Source organism: Gopherus flavomarginatus, chromosome 6 (assembly GCF_025201925.1).
Source record: "Gopherus flavomarginatus isolate rGopFla2 chromosome 6, rGopFla2.mat.asm, whole genome shotgun sequence".
Taxonomy (NCBI): Eukaryota; Metazoa; Chordata; order Testudines; family Testudinidae; genus Gopherus; species Gopherus flavomarginatus.
Genome location: NC_066622.1, coordinates 7583113 through 7603241, shown reverse-complemented (window position 1 = coordinate 7603241; position 20129 = coordinate 7583113). Strand labels below are relative to the sequence as shown.

General features: G+C 43.1%; 1 protein-coding gene across 2 annotated transcripts in view; it reads left to right on the top strand.

Annotated features, from left to right (window-relative positions):
• LRIG1 (leucine rich repeats and immunoglobulin like domains 1) overlaps window positions 1–20129 on the top strand; it is a 138723-nt gene that overhangs the window by 60597 nt on the left and 57997 nt on the right. For both annotated transcript variants that reach the window (XM_050957303.1, XM_050957302.1), the window contains exon 3: window positions 248–322. In XM_050957303.1, coding sequence (XP_050813260.1) covers window positions 248–322 — 75 coding nt within the window. The remainder of the gene's footprint in view (window positions 1–247; window positions 323–20129) is intronic.

Here is a 20129-nt window from a genome sequence, read left to right as displayed (position 1 = left end):
GAGTGTGTAGAAGGGGGTTTAGCCTGACGTGCTTTTGGTAGTGACTTTGAGATAGGAACGGCAGATACAGCAAACACCTGAACGTGGAAACATTTGCTGAATGATCAGACTTGTAGGCAAGTTACGGTCCTGATGACAGGTAATTAGCTGGGCATTCATACAAAACACCTAACTCAGGCCAGATCAAGCTAGTACATACTTCATTGTGAGCTGCTTGTTTAAACAATTTAATTTCTGTTTGTTTCAGACGCCTGAGTAACAATGAACTGACAGCAATTCCATCCCTGAGATCTCCTTCTTCCCACATCGTCTCCCTCTACCTGTAAGTCATTGCTCCAGCATGCCTGTTCTTTTTGCTTTCAGCAATCGGTTGTCATTTACAGGCTGGTTTAAAGTGTTACTGACGGAATGCCAGTTCCAGTGCTGCCAGCTCTTGTGCTTTTATGGGGAGCCTCATGATAATGTGATGGTTTTACTTAAAGCCCGAACTCCAGGAGTTAGGAGAACCTCAGCTCTTATTAAAGCAAATCTCTAGCCTGCGTGATTGCAGAGAAATGCTGGAAAATGTGACCTAAATGCACCTTAAAGGTTAAAATCCAGAAGGCAAATAAAAAGAAACCAAAACTAATTAATGTATTTATTTAAAGAAATCTAATTTGTTTGAGCCACTGGTGATTTTGAGAGGCCTGACTTTTGACCCTGGGGGTGGCAGTAATACTGCAAGTCAGAGGGCTGTGCAGAGAACTTCCAATTCAGAGGCATGGAAGGAAGCATTTTGGGAGCTGTAAGCATCATGCAGGATTGTCACAATCGCTATTTGTAGTAAGACTGATTTTCAAATAAGGTGGAGCTCCCCAAAGCTTTCAGCCCCTGAGTCACTGGAGAGAGAAGAATGATGAGTAGGAACATTCAGAACAGCTGCCTTTTTATGAGCATTTATGTAACTAAACTGGACACACATCTTCAGTTTGCAAACATTGGTATGAAAGTCTGAAACGTAACTTCTCAGGCATGGAGGTATTTCTCTGTCCCGCTAGCGACGGCTGGGATTACACATCTTAAAGGCTGTGTAAAGAGAAACTTAGCCCGCTGCCCAAAACCTGCTTCCTGCATCCTAAGTCAACTCTAAAATTTGCCCAGGGAGCGATCCAGCCAGCTAAATCAGCAGTAAACCCAGCAGCATCCTTTATCAATACATTGTGGCTGGCCAGTAGGAACACCTTTGTGTCTTAGGCTTTAACCTTGGGTTTGCCTCATCTATGTTTACTTTTAAAAAATGAAACAGAATCAATAGACAGCGCTGAGGGGACTTGGTTTTTAAATGCTGTTAATCAGATTGCTGCTGGAGTCTGTAGCTCTGAGATTTGTGCTGGCAGTGAGCCCTGGGTTCTGAAGGCAAAGCATGCCTGCTGAATGCCCCGTCTCCCTTTTTACGTTAACTCTTTCCAACGTCAAGAAGAAGCTGTGACTCTTGGCTGAGCATGGACTAGAAAGACAGTATTGTAGAAGGATTAGGTGGCTCTAACACACCCCTACTTTGTGTAAATGAAGCATGAGGTAGGTTGTGTTAGCATTGGTGTAGCATTCAAAGGCCAAATGAAAACCTTGGAATGCTAGGGTGAATTACTTCTCAGAAATATTATTTCATGGAGTCATCCAAAATAGGCAGCCACCCTTTAGCATCTCGACAGAGCCTATGGAGATGCCTCCAATTTACCAGAGGGCTCAGTGACCCATTCTGCTCAGCAGTGGAGCTGCTCTGGATTTCAGTGGCTGTGACTGAGCAGAATTTGACACTGAGACTCGAAGCTTTGGTTGCTATTTCGGACTGTTTCCCTTTCTTCATCCTGACACCTATAGAGGAGTTGCTAGACTGGAACTGTCTTAGACTAGTGGCCCATTCTGTCTCTGAGGGTCTGTCTATACTGCAATTAAAAACGCATGGCTGGCCTGTGTCAGCAGTCTCAGGATCAGGGCTGTTTAACTGCGACGTAAATGTTTGGTCTCTGGCTGGAGCCCAGGCTCTGGGACCCAGTGAGTGATAGTGAGCCTGAACCTCATTTCCCCCCCTCCACCACCACCACCCCTGGTGCTTCATCTCTGCCTGATAATGGCAAGATGCTTCATTAAGAGATCTGGTAATCCTTCTAATCATGGAACTGGAAGGAACTTTGAGAGGTCATCTAGTCCAGTCCCCTGCACTCATTGCAGAACAATCATGGAATAACCTACCCCCAGCAGAAATTGATTCCTAACCCTATCAGTTGGTGGGTTGGTGTGTGCCCATAGACATGAAGGTTTATACCCCCTGCCCTTTCTTTTTTTTTTAATGTGGATATTCTTATTATCCATATAAATGTCTAATGCTTTTGTCTTTGCAAGTTTTTGGCTTCATTGTTATCTTGTGGCCATAAATTCCACAGGTTAATTATGTGTTGCATAAAAATCATTTCTTTCCATCAGTTGCCTTTCATTTGATTTCATTGACTGTTCTTTGCTGTTGTATTAGGAGAGAGTAAATACAAGCACCTGATTTTATCTTATCTGTACAATTCATTATTTTCTATTCCTGTATCATGTTCACTCCTTTTTTAAAAAAAGAATGGGACTCTTTATACACCTATACCCTGATATAACACGACCCAATATAACACGAATTCAGATATAACATGGAAAAGCAGCGCTTGAGGGGTGGGGCTGCGCACTCCGGTGGATCAAAGCAAGTTCGATATAATGTGGTTTCACCTATAGCACAGTAAGATTTTTTGGCTCCCGAGGACTGCGTTATATCAGGGTAGAAGTGTATTTTAATCTCTGTTCTCATGGAAGTCTCTCTAGGCCTCTAATCCTTTTTGTTGGCCATCTGTGGATCTCTTCTGTTTATTGGACCAGAACTGAACAGAGAGTTTCAGGTAGGGATGGGAGATAACTTGTTATAATGGCATTATAATGTTATCAATGTTATTTCCTATCCTATCTAAAAGATCTGCTCTAGGAATTACTTTGGGGAAGTTCCATGGCCTGTGTAATGCAGGAGGTCAGTCTAGTTGATCACAGTGGTTCCTTCTGGTCTTGGAATCTATGAATCTGTAAGTTCTGTAGACGCCTTAAGATTTGGGCTTCTGTTTGCCTGTGCTGTATATGGAATAGATATTTTCACTGGGTTGCCCACAATGACTCTCTGATGGTTACAGTTAATGTAGAACTAGCAATGTTCATGAGCAGTAGCTTCCATTGTGCATTACCTTGCATGTGTAAACACTGGGGTGTATCTCTTCCCCCTTCACATTAGCTGCTGCTCTGCCTTTTCCACCAGTGTCAGTACCACTAGGTGATTTCCCCTCCAGGGCCTAGGCAACTGTGAAGGCTTTGAAGCAATCTTGCTCTGCTGACAAAAATTACATTTGTATTACTTAAAACAAGTGCAGAATAAAGTGAAACAAGTTGGCTCTGTTCCTGCCCTTCCATTAGGCTGTGTAAAAAATATGTAAAGCAGAAGAGCTTCCTCCCGGTCGCAATTCAGTTTGAGTAACTTAGCTTAAAATTGGCAGCCACATCTCTCTTTTTTGGCATGAGGTGAGTTTAGTTTTTATTTGAGATATGGTTCCTTTGAAACGTGGATCCTAAGATATAGTATTCGGGTTTAGTTCACATTTGCACATCCTATGTAGGGGCAAAGCACTCTGCTGTTACCACCAGTCCTGCATCTGTAGAGAGACCTTCAACAAAATGGGTCAAAATCACTTCTGGTTACTGGAAGCATGAGAAGGGTGCTAGCTGTCTTATACCTCAGAAGTAGTGCATTGAAAGTTTACATATAAATTGCCAGCTTTCCTTAGCTGCCATGCATAAATTACTCCCAATTGTTGGAGTTATGCTGCCTCTCTGCAATAAGGATCTTATTGTTTAGTCCATTTAGGAGAATCCTGCAGGTGGTTGCATTTCATTTTAAATTTTTATCACAGGCAATAAATGGTCTAAAACAATGTTTAAAATGACCTGTGTTAACTGACATTACTAACCAGTTAATTAACCATTAGAATAGATTACCCAGGGAAGAGAGACATTCTCCATCACTTGGAATCTTTAAATGAAAGATATGCTTTAGTTCAACCACAAATTATTGGACTTCATGTAGGAATTACTGGATTAAATTTATTGGCTGGTATTACGTAAGAAGTCAGACTAGATGATCATAGTGGTCTCTTCTAGTCTTAAAATCTGTAAATCTATAATTGGGAATGCTGCACAGGTCAAACCCAGAGTGAAAATTCAGAATTAAGATGGTCATTTTGTCCTGTAAGAGAGAAACTGGATTATGCTTATGTGTGTGGCATAGCAGCGTATCCCTTCTTTTAAAGAAAAATAAATATATTCCTGTTTTTTTAAATGTTTACAAATGTTTGAAGTGTGTTTACCTCAGAAACCTCTCAACTAGATTGTGCATTGCATCAGTCTAAGTATTTTCCAGAAGCACATGAATGTATTATAAGAGCAGTGCTGTCATTCTAACAACCCTTTTGAATGGATTAAGCAGCTAATCTGTGCCTCTCTCCCTGCCTGAATTTGGGGAAGTGGGGGAGCAGGAGAATATAACCACCCTTAACCCTGTGAATTTCACGAAGAAACTCATCACAGAACTAAAGCAGTGGCTAAAACTGCCTATGGCCAAGAATTTATAAAAGTGAATACTGATTTTGGATGTCTCCAGGTTTTGGTGCCCAACCCAATTTCCAGAGGGCGGGCTCAGCACTTTCTGAAAATCAGGTTCCTCACATGTCTCAGATTGAGCACCCGGGATCACTTGTCACCTCTGACGGGCTTCGCGTACGTACTTTGTGGCAGAACTTGAAATCATTAGAATGAACTTTGCCCCCCCATGTGTCTATCCTTTTCTCGAAGGAACTCATCCCAAACCTTTGATAGTTTACACAGGCTTGTTAAGTTTATCTGGCTGGCTGCTCACTTGGTACAGGATGGACACCCAGGACAGCTTTCTCTCTGTTTTCTTCTGACTTGGACTATTTCTGCTGGACCTGTTACAGCCTTCTGCCTCAGGAAGGTTTATCCAGGCTGGTACTTGGCATCTTTTAGAAACGTGAGCGTGGGTGGGACAGGATAAAAGGATGGAACCCCTTTTATTACCCTAGCACAGTGGTTCTCAACCTATTTATCATTGTTGGCTGCATATGCGGCCCACAAAGTTTTACCTGGGCCACAAATTGAGAACCACAGTGCCCCTCACCTAATCCTCCCCACCAACCCTTTGCCCAGCACCCTCCAACCAGAGACCTCTTCACAGAATGGGGCCGGGACCTGACCCTGGACCCCGCAGTGCAGGGCTGGGGTTGGGGGCAGCCAGGACCCAGAGCCTGCCATGCAGCAGCCCTCCCGGAACCCACTGGCTGCCAGGACCTTGAGCCTTCTGTTTGGGAGCCCATGGCCTTTAGCACACAGCTGATCTGGGCTGATCTGCAGCTGTGTGCTAATTGGGCCGCATGTGGGCTGCAGGTTGAGAACCGCTGCTCTGGAAGAATCAAGCACTGGAAAGTTAGCAAATGTCTGTATTAAGGTTGTCCCTTGTGTGTGTGCACTATCAAACATTATCCAATCACATAGCTTTTTCCCCACAGGATTCTATATCATTAAGTAAATGTGTAGTTAATTAGTCTTAGGGTAGCCTTAATACTGGCATTTCCTAACTTTTGGCTTTGCAATCCTAACTTTAATCACAGCATATCTCTCCTTTGTGACAAACTGGAACTTCACCGGGCTACAGAGAGGGCTGTAATTCATTGAGAACCATCCCTAGGGACCTGTGGTATTCTTGTTACCTTGTCCCCTTGTGACCCAGGATATTGCATGAAAAGCTTTTATTGGCAGGATGATTCTGAAACCATACTGCAAACCTTCAGGTACTGCAGGCTGGTAGCAGTGATACAAATAAATCACATGCAACAAATCAGTGATGCCCATAATTGTGGTGGTGAAGATAAATTGTAATATGGTTTAATTATTCATAGAACAGCCAATTCATTTGTCTTGCACTTCGAAAATGTCGCCAAAGTAGTTGATCTCCAACAACAGCAAACATAAGAGACTTGGTAAAGCTTTTAATAGAATAGAGTGGGGAAAAATACCTCTGTATGAGTTACCAAATAAAGACAGCACCAGACATTAAGTGCAAACATCTGTTACATTATAACTCCAGAGCCAGAAAAATCAGCTTTTAGGGCCAGAGTCTGATATACGTCTGAACTTATACTGAAATGACATTGGAGTAACTGAGAGCAGAATCTGTCCCATAATTCCTGCCACAGTTACTAGACTGAACGTTGGGAGGTGATGGCAGGCTATGCTCATCGGTGTTTTCTTAGCTGTCACATGCATCTGACGAAGTGAGTATTCACCCACGAAAGCTCGTGCTCCAAAATGTTTGTTAGTCTATAAGGTGCCACAGGATTCTTTGCTGCTTTTACAGATCCAGACTAACACAGCTACCCCTCTGATTCTTAGCTGTGGAATGCCCAGGCCAATGTTCTGCTGTAACCAAGTGTGTTAAAACTCTCTGGTCCCTGTGTGAGACCTTTTTGCCTCAGGCTTTTACTTGATGTTTCTCTGTGTGAGATGATGGATACATGGCTGTGTGACAGAGCTAGTTTTTAGCATCAGGTGAGTCCTTTTGATGAAGTCACGGGGTGGGGGACGAATGATAGAGAACACAGAACTCATTGTGGATACACTGGATGTTGAGACCGATGATCTAGAACAGGGGTTCTCAAACTGGGGGTCGGGACCCCTCAGGGGGCCATGAGGTTATTACATGGAGGGTCGCGAGCTATGAGCCTCCATCCCAAACCTTGCTTTGCCTCCAGAATTTATAATGGTGTTAAATATATGAAAAAGTGTTTTTAATGTATAAGGGGGGTTGCACTCAGAGAGGCTTGCTGTGTGAAAGGGGTCACCCCTACAAAAGTCTGAGAACCCCTGGTCTAGAACAAAGCCGTTTTTGAGGTACTGGAGTGCAAAGAAAGAATATGCAGAATTTTCCCTCAGAAACTCAAAGCAGCCTAACAGAATGACATTAGCAAATAGAAGCCCACCTCTTGCCATGGCTGAAATATCTCATGCTTGTTAGCACAGATGATGATGATTTTTCTGAAAAGTTCGGATTGGCTGAGAGGAAGGGTGGTCCTCTGGTTACAGTACTAATCTGGGCTGAGGGAGACCCCTCAGATCAATTCCCTCCTCTGCCACAGACTAAAAAGTCTTGTGTGACCCGGGCAAGTCACTTAGTCCTGGTCTACACTTGGGGGGAGGGATCGATCTAAGTTATGCAACTTCCGCTGCTTGAATAACATAGCTGAGGTCGACGTACTTAGATTGACTTACCGTGATGTCTTCACCACGGTGAGTCGACTGCTGCCACTTCCCTTGCTGAGTTGGAGTTCAGGATTCGACGAGAGAGCACTCGGGGGTCAATTTATTGTGTCTAGACTAGATACGATAAATCGACCCTCGCGGAATTGATTGCTGCCTGCCAGTCGGGTGGGTAGTGAAGACATACTCTGAGTCTCTCTCTTCTTCAGTTCCCCCATCTGTACACTGGGAGTAATAGTATGTGCCTGCCTCACAGGGGTGCTGTGAGGATAAATACCTGAACACCTCACAATCTTTAATGTAAGACTGTGATGGGGGGCCATACAAGTACAAATGGATAGCCTGAAAATAAGGGCTTAAACAAGTGCAATAAATGTAGTGTACTGTGGCACTGCCTGACATGGTTATAGTCATCCTCAGTTGGATAAGAATCGAGGAGGCTCACAGATTAAATACATTAAAATAACTTTCATTTTCCCCACTGTAACTCATCTAAACCCCTAAATGTCTCAAAACAGAAGTGGGCCGTGACCCGGACCATTCAGCTGTCTGTTTACAAAAATAAAGCTGTTTGAGCTAATCTGGCCCCTTGACCTTGCTCAGAGTAAGCACAGAGGACAAGGAAACCAGAGCGAGGATTTTTTGGAGCAGAAGAGTGGAAAATAGGATTAGCTGGTTCATAAAGGACGCAGCAGTGCTCTACACTGCATTGACGAGTGAAAGGACATCACTTGGATTTCTCTGCTGCCAATCTGAGCATAAAACTTTCTTAAAAATCAATTTGCTTTACAGGCTCATTAATGGAAAGATCAATTCATCTTAAACTGTAATTAAACAGAGAGGCCTAATAGAGGAAGGTAAACTATCTGCTGTACCATGGGCAAGATATATCCCATAAAATAAAGCTCTGAATAAAGGAGGGCAAATAATTGGCAATTGGGATTAATGGGGGACAAACTAGATCTATGAAATGCCCTGCTCATTCAAGAGTGTCTCTGAGCACCAAGGTTCATAGTGAAAAGATTCATAGATTTGTAAGGCCAGAGGGGACCGTTACAACACTTTGATCTGACCTCCTGCATAGCACAGGCCAGAGAACCTAATTTCTGCATCAAGCCCATAACTTCTGTTTGAGCCAGAGCATACCTTTTAGAAAGATGTCTAGTCTTGATTTAAAGTCTCAGAGGACGGAGAATCCCCCATGTCCCTGGATAAGCTGTTCTACTGGTTAATTACCCTTACTGCTAAAAAATTGTGTCTTTTTTTCCAGTCTGAATTTGTCTGGCTTCAGTTTCCAGCCTTTGGAACTTGTTATGCCTTTCTCTGCTAGATTAAAGAACCCTCTACTATCAGAAAACTCCATCATGGATTATTTGGGAGGATATTGAAGTATTCTCCCCCACCACCCCTACCAACTCCTGTTCTCTTTCTGTCTTAGCTGAATATTTATGAAAGTGGCAAAGGTTATATTAACACTATTTTTACTGCCTGCTTCTGTGCTGTCTTGTCATGCAATTTGTAAAACCAAATACTTGTTTCTAATGTCACCTAAACTTTAGTTGGCTTTAACAGAAGTGGTGCAAGCAAGCACTGTACTATCCTGTTTGCTGGAGCCAAACATAATCACTTAATAAAAAATTTCCAAAATTCTTTAGTTTCATTCAGCTCTTCTGAGTACTTGATGTCACTGAGCACCTAACACAATGAGGTTCTGGTCTGTGGCTAGGGCTCGTAGGTCCTATGATAATATATATACTTAATAATCATTGAGGCAAATGATTCTGAGAGTACTTAGCTTTGCTAGCTAAGGTGGGGAAGGATGACCTTGTGGGTAAGGTGCTGGGTGTTAAGAACCTTGCGTTCAATTCCTGGCTCTGTCACAGACTCCCAGTGGTGACCTCAGGCAAGTCATTTAATCTTGGTGCCTCGGTTTCCCCCATATGTGACCAGGGATAACTCCATTTCCCTACTTTCTGGGGCTCTGTGAAGATAAATGAATTAATGTTTGCGAGACGCTCAGATACTATTGTGGTTTAGCTATGTAAGTACGTGGATAAATGGAAGCCTGGTCTTCCCGTTTTCACTAGATATTTCTTAGGGTGTGTCTACACTGCATTGTAAACTTGGATCTGTGGGACCCGGGCTTCTGGACTCAGTGTTTCCAAATCCATACTGCATTGCAAACCTAGATTTACAGGTGCTGGACCCTGGTCTCAGAGTTGTGTTATCATGTCCATGCTGCACTGACAGGTCTGCAGCTTGACTTGTGTCTACGCTGCAAAATGACAGGTCTTGGACCTGAATATCAGCGTAACTCAGGCTCTGACCCCTTCCCCTAGCAGGTTCCTAGGATTTGGGTCCTGAGTGCTTGCTGACCTGAGTCAGACTGATTTGTGTGTGGATGGAAGTGGGGGTTGGGATGAGTCAGTGCCCATGCTTAATGTGCAGGTTAGATATACCCCGAGAGGTCTCAGGAGTTGTATATTGTGAGTTCTAACCTTAACTGGTGGGGGAGGGTGATGAATCTTTAGCAAACATTTATTATTCCAGCTGTTAATTGAGTTAACATGCAGAATTTTTAACAGTGTGACTAAACCTCCTTCCCTTCTCCATTGTTCAACTTTCTCTTGACTCTTGTGAGGACGCCATTCCACTAATCCTACCGTCATCCAGTGCATATAAGACACGCGTTTCTTATGGCAAAAACCAAGCAGGAAAAAACGCTTAAAAGGAAAAGCCCTTTGCCTTTATATATCGTAAAGAAAGAAAAAATCCAGCACACAAGCCCAATTTTTTTGCTCTTTTTGAGTTTGCATCATGGTAGATCCTAGAACCTAATCATGGGCCAGAACCCCGTTGTGCTAGGTGCTGTACAAACAGAACAAAAAGACATTTCCCTGCCTCAAAGAGCTTCTAATCTAAGTGTCAAACAAGAGGCAGCAGATGGGTACAGACAGCTACACGGGAGTTTGGGGGTAACAGATGACACAGACTTTGCCCTGGAGAGCATACATTCTAAAATTAGTCAAATCCTGACTCATTAGGCAACTGTGACAAAGAGTTTACAATCTGCAAGTCATCTTTCCGTAGGTAAAAAAGAATGATCAAATAATTAGAAAGCCAGACTAGGGGGATAAGCTCTGTCAGCTCAGTCTTCATCACTGCCAGCAGCTTTGTACTCATAATTAAGAAATAAGATAATTTGGATGAGAAAGTTCTTTGTATATGTCAAAATTCAGAAAATAACTACTGCTTTCAACTTACAATTGCTTGTAATTTTCTCAGAATTTTTCCCCCCCGACATCATCATTTGCTTGTATAGAATCATCTCTCCAGAGCTTAAATCCCTGAGTTTGTGTTTGCTTTGCAACATTAAGGCCTGGGCTACACTAGCGGAGGGGGTTCGAACTAAGATACACAACTTCAGCTCCGCTATTCGTGTAGCTGAAGTTGAAGTATCTTAGTTCGACTTACCTGGCAGGCCTCACGGTGGTGAGTCAACTGCCGCTTACTTCTCCTGCTAAGGTGGAGTACGGGCGTCGATCCCCGATACATCGAACACTACCCTCCGATCTGGTGGGTAGTATAGACGTACCCGAAGATACTTTTACCATGAAAGAATATATATTTCTTAGGTAGCTGAACGAAAAACTAATAAGTGTACAACAGAGTAGTTGCCTGCATTCTCCAGTGTAGCCTTCATTAAAACTTTAAAGCTTTGGGTGACAAAATGCCTTTTTACTAATTGAAGGCAGATCAGATTAAAATCTAAAATTCTTCCCAACAAAACAGGTTAAGTAGAGGCTACATCTCTAACCTCTTTTTAAACCTCAGACTCAAAGATTGAGCTTATGAGCCTTAAACATGACACACACTATACCAGTATAACAAGAAAATGGACCCATTAGTGCGGGAACTTTTAGAGCTTCTGCCTGCGAGAAGTGGTAGTTACAAGATCCCATGACTACTTCAGATGTGAAGTTTGAGACCATGACTTCTAGGTTCTGGCATGGACAGCTCAAAAGGACCCAAAGTTGTGTCAAGAACAGTAAAAGAGGAGTTCAAGATATTGTTTCTGGCACTGCTTAAAAGTAACACTACAATGGATAAACAAAATCCTTAGAGAATTTAATATTCTCTCATATGGCCTGATTCAAAGCCCATTGAAGTTGGGGAGGGGTCAGTGTTTCTATTGTACTCAGCGGGCTTTGGATCAGACCCACGATTTGCATGTGTTGGGCAAAGAGTATCCATATGCCTTCGTTGTGATCCTTCCACAGGCCAGAGATTTTGATTTCCTTTTGAGGATAGCTCTAAAGAGAAATCTATTCACAGGAGGAACAGTTTGTATTTCTTCCAGTTTAATAAAGAGCAGCTGAAGAGAACCTCCCCCCGCTTTTGAAATGCAAAGGGATTGCGCTAACATAGGAACAGAAGTGGCCTTGTTGCTTCTCAGCCAAACTCTGAGTTACACACAGAAATAACTCTTGCATTGGGAGTAGATTTAAGTCTGTACATCTGCTGTCTGAGTGATGAGAAGGCCAGATGTGCACAGAACAGTGCCGCATTCCACTATCCTAAAACCTGTGGCTTCTCCCTGTGACTGTATTGTTGCTGAGACAATTCCTGTTCTAGTGTCACTCTAAAGTTCCATTTATTTCTCTGTTTCTCTGCTAAACGTTCATGATTTCAGTTTACCTCTGAACTTTTAAACATGTTGCTTCTGTATCCATGATTGCGCTGGGCTTCTAGTGCTCTCCCCCCAAAACAGCTGGAAGAACAATTATCCTTGTTAAGGGACAACTTCTTTGGGCCCTGATCTTATTCATGTGAATGGGCCCCTGTATGCACCCAGAGACCAGTTGAAGTCACTGGACTCAGCATACATGCAGGACTCTGCCCCTGCATCTCAGAATGCAATACTGGGGACCACATTGCATAATAATTTGCCTTGGGTAAGTGCCTGAGGTTCCACTGAAATGACTGGATTTACACCCACTTCCCCCAGGTCCAAACTTGGCTCAGTGACTGAGGGCCAATTCTGCAGTCTTTATTCAGATGGTTCCGCCCTCTCCCCCATCTCATTAGGGGAGGGAGAGTTGCTTCTGTATGGACTGCCGGGTTTGATCCTATCTGTATAGTCTGTCGCACTCCACTTATTTTTGCTTCATCAATGTTTAAAGACTAATAAAAATGAACGTAGGAAAATCAGGCTGTTTATTATGCACACTTCTTACAAGAGTAACATAATATATTAAACCCACCTCTTCTGTTTGTTTTATTCGAAGTTCATACTAGGAATCTGGTGTGTAAAGTCTGCTGGTTGTTCAGGCCAATGATTGCAAGAGCCTTTCCCAGTACAGGAAGTTGTCATTAATCATGTTCTCCCAGACACTACGAGAAGAGACGCTGTTTTGACTTTTCTGTTTGGTTGTTGGAACCATTCTGATCATTTGCATGTCCTCTTCAAGATTGTAAATATAACACGAACACATGGAAACGGCAAAGGAGCTGAGTCTATTCCAGGGAAATGAGTAATCCTTCCCTTTTAGAAAAGCAGCAGCAGTGAAACAGATCTTCCTGAGGTTCGGCAAACAGAGCAGCATAAAGAAATCTGGACAAATTTAGTGATGTGCAGGCTAGAAGAAGGAAGACCGAGATGGGAGTGTTTCCTGGAGTTCTGTTTAACTCTTAATGTTGCTCGAGTAAATTTTTATGGTGAATGCTGCTCTTCTAAGGGGAGGATCACCATTGTATAGAACAATGGGAACTTCGTTTTCTGCAAATGGAAAACCATTTTGAGTAGGCTATTTATTTTATGTTGGACTAGGTGTGATCTCAGTGCAGTGCCTTACAATGCAGGCCAGGTTAGCTTCCTTCTTGTTTTGGATGGAGAGGGGATGATCTTGTGGGGTAAAGCATAAGATTGGAGCCAGGACACTGGAGTTGTTTTCCTTCCTACTCGCTGTGATCTAGGACCAGGCCACTTAACTGAGACCAGTGTCCCCCGTCTATGAAGTGAGGATAGTATCTACTTCTGTTTCAGGAGAGAATTAATTCATGAACATTTGTGAAGTACTTCCAGATGCTCAAAAGGTAGGTGCTCTGCAGAAGTGCAAGTTATTTGTCCATGATGACATTGCACAGGATGTCTCCCAGATTCTTTCCCTTGCAAATTGGACATAGATTAATTGTAGGAACAGTTTGTAGTTATGGCCTTCTGGTAAAAATAACCTCATACTTGGATCTTGAGGTAGCCAAAACTTACTACAATTAATATACGTTGTCGTCTAATATAATGGCAAATATCAAGTAAAACACATCACTACAAAGAGAATTCTTGTGTTAGTTGCTCAATGGTTGGACAGATTTAAACCATAAATAGTTGTTGAGTAAAACCAAAAGCTGCTTTTTTGTTGTCTTTTAGCACATTCAAATTGCCAGTTTGAGACTGAGGTAACCCCAAACTAGTTTGCTCTGGGGGGAGCGAGAGCAATGAAAGCAGATTGAATGCTGTCTAGATACATACTTAGCGTGGTTCCTACCTTTTACAAAAGATCTTTAACTTCTATCAGCGTATATATTTCTAGCAAACAGTCTACTTTAGGATTGCAGGATGTGAGTATTTTCAAGAGAGCTAGTCAACATTTTTTTTCCAGATGGTTCTAATTTTCAGCCTTCAGGTGCTAGATGATATTCATTCACTTTTTTTGTTGTTGTTGTTTGTAGTAACAAAACTAGTTTTGGGGGAAAGAGAGACAGAAAGGTATAGTATTTATCTATCCTGTATTCAGGCATGGACTAGAGAGGTTAAAGCAAGAGTTGAAAGATCACCATTATTTGCAGAACACAGTAACACCCTGATGCCTTTACTAGCACCCCTGAGATCTTGACTTGTCAACATTTTGGAAACGCCACGCTTTTGGCTGCCTGAAAGTGTTGCAAAAGGCTCAAGAACTCAACCAATAGGCAATATGCTTGAGGCTCTGTGTTCGCAACAGGGATAAACCCACTTCAGAAGTCCTGCTCACATTCTTTAAGGACACAATGGTTGGAAGGTGCCCCCTAGTATTTAACTTTGTTTACATGAGTGCTTATACCATTATCACTACTGGCAGCATTAACCATGGTGGGAAAACTGGGAAGGAACAACCCTTGTGTAGACCTAGCCCTAACTGGTTGTGCTATGTTAGCATGACAGTCTGCGAAAGTCTCTGTTTTGTAGCTAAACAGGAATTGATGCTCCATACTAAGTAGTCTGGCACATATTACTTCTGTTAAATTCCCCAAATAATTGCAGAGAAAAAAAAGAGATGATCGTACTAAATGTCATGATCTTGCCATTATACAAATAATCCTCTGGGAGGAAAAACATCTGAGTGCTGGTTATTAAGGACGAAATGATCCTTCGTGAGTACAGATGAAATGGTCGTTTAAGAGACCATTCTCTCATCCAAGACTGTACATAACTCTCACTGTTAACGAGAGTTACACAACAAATATTGATTGGGAGAAAGAGGTTAGCAGAATACATGTTCTGCCTGTTAATGTTCAGTTGTGTATTGGGGAAGGTAATGAACACAGTCAGAAAATCCAGCAAGGAAATAGGCACGTGTGCGAAAAGAAACCTGTTGTTTTTAACTGTAAAAGAGCTGAGCATTTAGAAGTAAATCTAAAATATATACCGTATATACTCATTCATTGGCCCGTTCGTTTATAAGCCGACCCCCACAAGATGGATAGGTAAAAATAGCAAAAACTGTATGACCTTTTCATAAGCCGACCCTATATTTCAGGCTCCTGGCCCATCAGGGTAAGCCGCTAGCGGGCCGAGACGTTTTGTTTACCTGGACCGTTGGCAGGCATGGAGCCCCTCAACTCATGCCGTTCAGGCTTAAAAGAATAACATGTCTCCACTATCCCATTTATTATAGTCCATAGATTGCCCTGATGAAATTACTGAATGGAATGACTGTTAACGTCAGTGTAAGCGAAAGAAGTGTTTCTTTCTGAAATCAGTAGGGTGCCACTAGCTGGAAACACTCCTTGGTCATGTTGAACTTGAGGATTTCTCCAAGCCATAATCTTGAAACAATTAACCTACTTCCTTTTCAGAATAAGAGGAACCAAAGAAGTAAACTTTTCCTTTAAAGAAGGTGAACAATTGTATTGGATTAGTTGCAAGTTAAATGTGCACTGGTGACTTCTACGCTCCCCGGTCATGTGTCTAGGAAGTGGATGGAGGCATATCTCTGTTATAAACCTGAGTTAGTACAACACCAATTTGGTTTTGTTTGGTCTAGTTTTGAATTCATCAAACCTTTTGGACCACTTTTTTGCAGAATCCTTGCCCTTACCTTTCCCATTTCAGTGTGTTATTAGAAGGCAGGATGCATGGATTTGTCAGTTTGGGGCGATTTCATTAGCCAAGAAAACAAATGTGAACATTACTCTTCAAGGCAGGCGCTTTTCCTCTTGAAAGCTGAACATCTCAGCTGGGCTGTAGAAAGCCCACCAGGGAGGTCTGCCTAGAGCCTATCCGCCTGCCTCAGGGGCTTGCTGACAACACAGATAAGCCCTTTCAGCAGAGCATGAGTGTGCGTTATGTCAGGACAGACTAGTCGGCCGGCATCCTATCTTCTGGTTTTCTAATGTGTTAACAGGAGCCTTGATTTAGGGATGTTTGTCAGTAACTCATTTCCCACCTTCAAGGGCAAGATCCAAGGCTGACTGGAGTCAGCAAGAGCTGCATCAGTCCCTAGGAGTCTAGACAAAATTTTGTGGTACCAACATATCGCTGTCTCAACCCGTTTCTGAGCCAGGGTGACAGAATCCTCATTAAATCCATGTGTTTTTATTGTAATCCAATCAAAGACGTTAGTAAATGTGCTAGGCCAGTGAGTCAAACTGTAGCTTGCAGGCAGACACGGTGTGTGATTTCAAGCAATCTACTTGTAATGCGTTTAGATTAATGTCCCAGAATCTCTAGGAGAGCTGTTACATTTGGTTTGTGCTTAAAAAGTTACTCCTTTGCCCTTGATTTCCCCCTCCTCAACCCTGCAGAGGAGGAAGAGCAAAAGCAAAACAATGCAAGCCCCCAAACATACACATTGACTATTCTGACAATAAATCGCAGAGGGCCTTAACTTCTTGAATTTGCTCATTGCTTTGCTATGTAAAGTAAAACCAAAACCAGTGTTATGATTTAGGGGTACTGTTTTCAAAAGCGCCTATGGCCCTATGACTTTCAGTTGAAAACTTTACCCTATCTGACCTGGGGTTACAAAACTCTCCTGTGAGAGGATCAAGAGGATGATGCAGGCTTGCCAGCTTTGGAGTGGGATGTGGTGGCTTCCTTCTGCTCAGAACATCACATGGGGATGATTAGTTTTGTCTTTTCACTTGGACTAGTTCTTATCAACTCTCAGCCTGCTCTACTCCTTTTCACAAATCCACATTGTCTTTGAGGAGGAGGAGGATGGTGGTTGTTGGTGTCACAGTGGGTGCCCAAAGGCCCCAGGGCTTATCAGGGCCCCTTTCTTGCTAGGCACTGGGAAAATGCATTCAAGGAGACAGTCCCTGCCCCCAGGAGCTTACAGTCTGTAAAGACAACAGGTGGGGACAGGGATTCGATGTAGGAGCAAACCGATCAGGGCAGTCCAGGCTATTTGCATGTATTTGTTTATATTACAAAGCCTTCATTTTATGGGCGTTTTCAGGGGACGGGGCACTCAGGTTTGAACTGGGGAACGGGAAGGGATTGTTGAAATAAAAAGGGAGTGGGTCGAGGCGGGAAGAGAGAATGGGAAAGAGAAAAGTGAGACTGGCAGTGGGCAGGGAGAGTGGGGGTGGGCCATTGCAATGAGAAGGGAAGGGGCAGGATGAGGGGGGAACAACCACTAATAGCAATACAGCCAGTAAAGGGAGGAGAACAGGGGAAAGAAATGTGAAGTCCAGTTCTCTGACTTGAGTGAGTGACGCTGTCAAGCTGTGAAGGCTCTCCCAAGCTGCCGTTCTCTGTATGGAAGAGGGGAAGCTGTTGAGTCTAGTGCCACAGCAAAATCATGAAGAGAAATGGGAAGCCCTTAACTTACTCCCTGCACCCTCAGCTGCTGGAGGAGGAGCTCTGAGGAACTTGGGAATTTTCATATCACATCCCAAAGCGAGGCTGGGAGACCCCTATGTGGTCCTCAACAACGTAACACATGAGTGACTCTCTTCAGCTATAAACAGTATCATCTGTATCAAAGACGCACAGTTGCTTTAGCCCAGCGGCTACCTAGACCTCTGCTCACCTCACCTCAAGCTATGCTCTGAAGCCGGCCAAACTGTGAGAAACCAAGGAAGTTCCACAGATGAGTAAACGCTGGCCAAGGTGTCCCACGAGCAGTCCTGAGAACCAGCGGGAGAAGCAGCCCAGCCCCTCTTAAGAGGGTCACAGGGAGAAGTCTCACAGCTTTGTAGATCATTTCCAAAACCTTTTGAACTGCGCTTGGAAGCCATCGACAGGATGGTGCCCAGGGGTCGGGCTCATGCACTTTGTGGAGATGTGACTCGCACCAAGGATGAAGGGCATTTTACGTGGCCTTTGTGAATGTGTAACTTTAAAAGAAATCAGAGGACTGAAACCACAATATATAAGGTATCTGAAAGACAGCGACAAGTGTCCAGTGCTTATGGGACAGCTCTGTAACTAGTGGCACAGTTGCATTTGTGACAGAGGCTACCTTGTCTTGAGACATCTTCATTTGCTTTGATGTCATAACAAGTTTTGTGATCTGCTGGGGCAGATAAGACAGTCTCTGTGTTGAGAGACTAATACCCTAATCCAGCCTATCTCACATGTTTTACTCTCTTAAAGGGAGCAGCAGGATCAAATGCCAAAGGCGTAGGAAATTGTATATTGTAAAAGAGATCAAAAATCACATGATGGCTAGATCAAAAGTCTGCTCTGAATAAATACAGATCAAAACCGGGGGTGGGGGGGACAGGAACATTTTTAAAAACTACATCAGTTGTATCAATGTGCTTAGGAAAAGACCTTGTGCTCTGAGATGTCGAAGTGCCAAAAAAACTTAAATGAATGCTGAAAATGCAAAGGATCCAGGGAGTAAAGACCCTTTGAGTTCTTCTCATTTACTTGTGAAAGATTTTATGTAATCTAAGTTTTCATCAAATTACCGTAGCTTTTTATTTATATTTTACTTCACAGTAACACAAAGAATCTACTGGCCTGTATCCTGTAAAACATCAGCTTAAGCAAGTTAGCATAAGTATAGTAGGCCTGTGACCTTCAGCACAGATAAAATGGCGCGACAGTTATCCTAGAGTTTGGGGAACTTGGAATCGCTTGCTCAATAAGAAGGCGTTGATATGTAATGGTACCAGGCAACCGAAAGAACATTGAACTGATACTAGATTTGGATATTTGACGATAGAATTGTGGGCAGAATGTCTAACTACAAACTTGCTTGAGCAATAGCTGACACATATGATAATGAGTTAAATGGCATTAATATGATAATTTACAGGATAAGAGCACCCCAATATCAAGAGGGTGAGAAAGTTGGATTTGGACATGGAAGCCTGGGCATCAGAATGAGTATTTATGATAGTGCTCTCGTCCAGTAATAGGGCAAACCACCAGGGGTTAGTTTCCCATAATTGACCCTTCAGCTCGTTATTGTTATCTACCACCAATCTTTGGGGTTTGGGGAATCTGGATCATTTGACTCATTCAGGGTGCCAGAGACAGGGCTGATCCTTTGTCTCTCATCACCAGATCCTCAAGAAAGGCATAAATATGAGCATATGCAAGGAATGATACTACGGATATCCCCAGTACTGTATTATTCCTATCTGATTAGATGGTTCGGAGCTGTTTTCTTGTCTTTACTAATAGTTTTTAATAAAAATCTCAGAGGCTTTTGCTTTTCCCTCAGTATGTGTCCTTGCCATGCAGTCTGAGGTTCCCTACAAGATATTGAACTTTGGCTCTGTGGAGCCTGATTCTGGGACAAGAACCCTGTTACTCTCAGCTCAATAATTAGTATCGATTAGCAATCAATACAATCATTATTACCCCTTAAAGGATCAGGCAACAGCATACACACAGCGTGTTGGGGTTACGTCCAAGGGGTTGTTGTGAGGTACTTCAGAATGCCAGCATGTGGGTGTGAGGATTAAATGATATCAAATGATGCGTGAGTTCACTGAAGAGCTAGAGGAATCATATGCAATAAGGGGCAGGCAGAGTCCAGGAGACTGAAAAAGACAGATACATATAAAACATGCAGGTCTACACTGCAGATTTACATCAGCACAGCTGTGGCGCGGCAGGTGAAGATGCTCTAAGACGACGGCAGAGAGCTCTCCTGTCAGCTTATTGACTCCACCTCTGCTCTTCTACCGACATAGTGCTGTCTACACAGCGGGGTTAAGGTCCATGTAACTATGTCACTCAGGTGGGTAGATTTTTCACACCCGGAGTGACGTAGTTATACTGAAGTAAGTATGTAGTGTAGATAGGATGACTGGATGTCCCAATTTTATAGGGTCAGTCCTGATTTTGGGGTCTTTTTCTTATATAGGCTCCTATTACTCCCCACCCCCTGTCCCGATTTTTCACACTTGCTGTCTGGTCACCCTGAGTGTAGACAAAGCCTAAGGTATTCGCTGAATGTCAACAAAAAGGTGTAGAGTATTTGGCTGGAGTCTCGTTGGGTCTGTTACTGTGCCCTGAAAAGTTA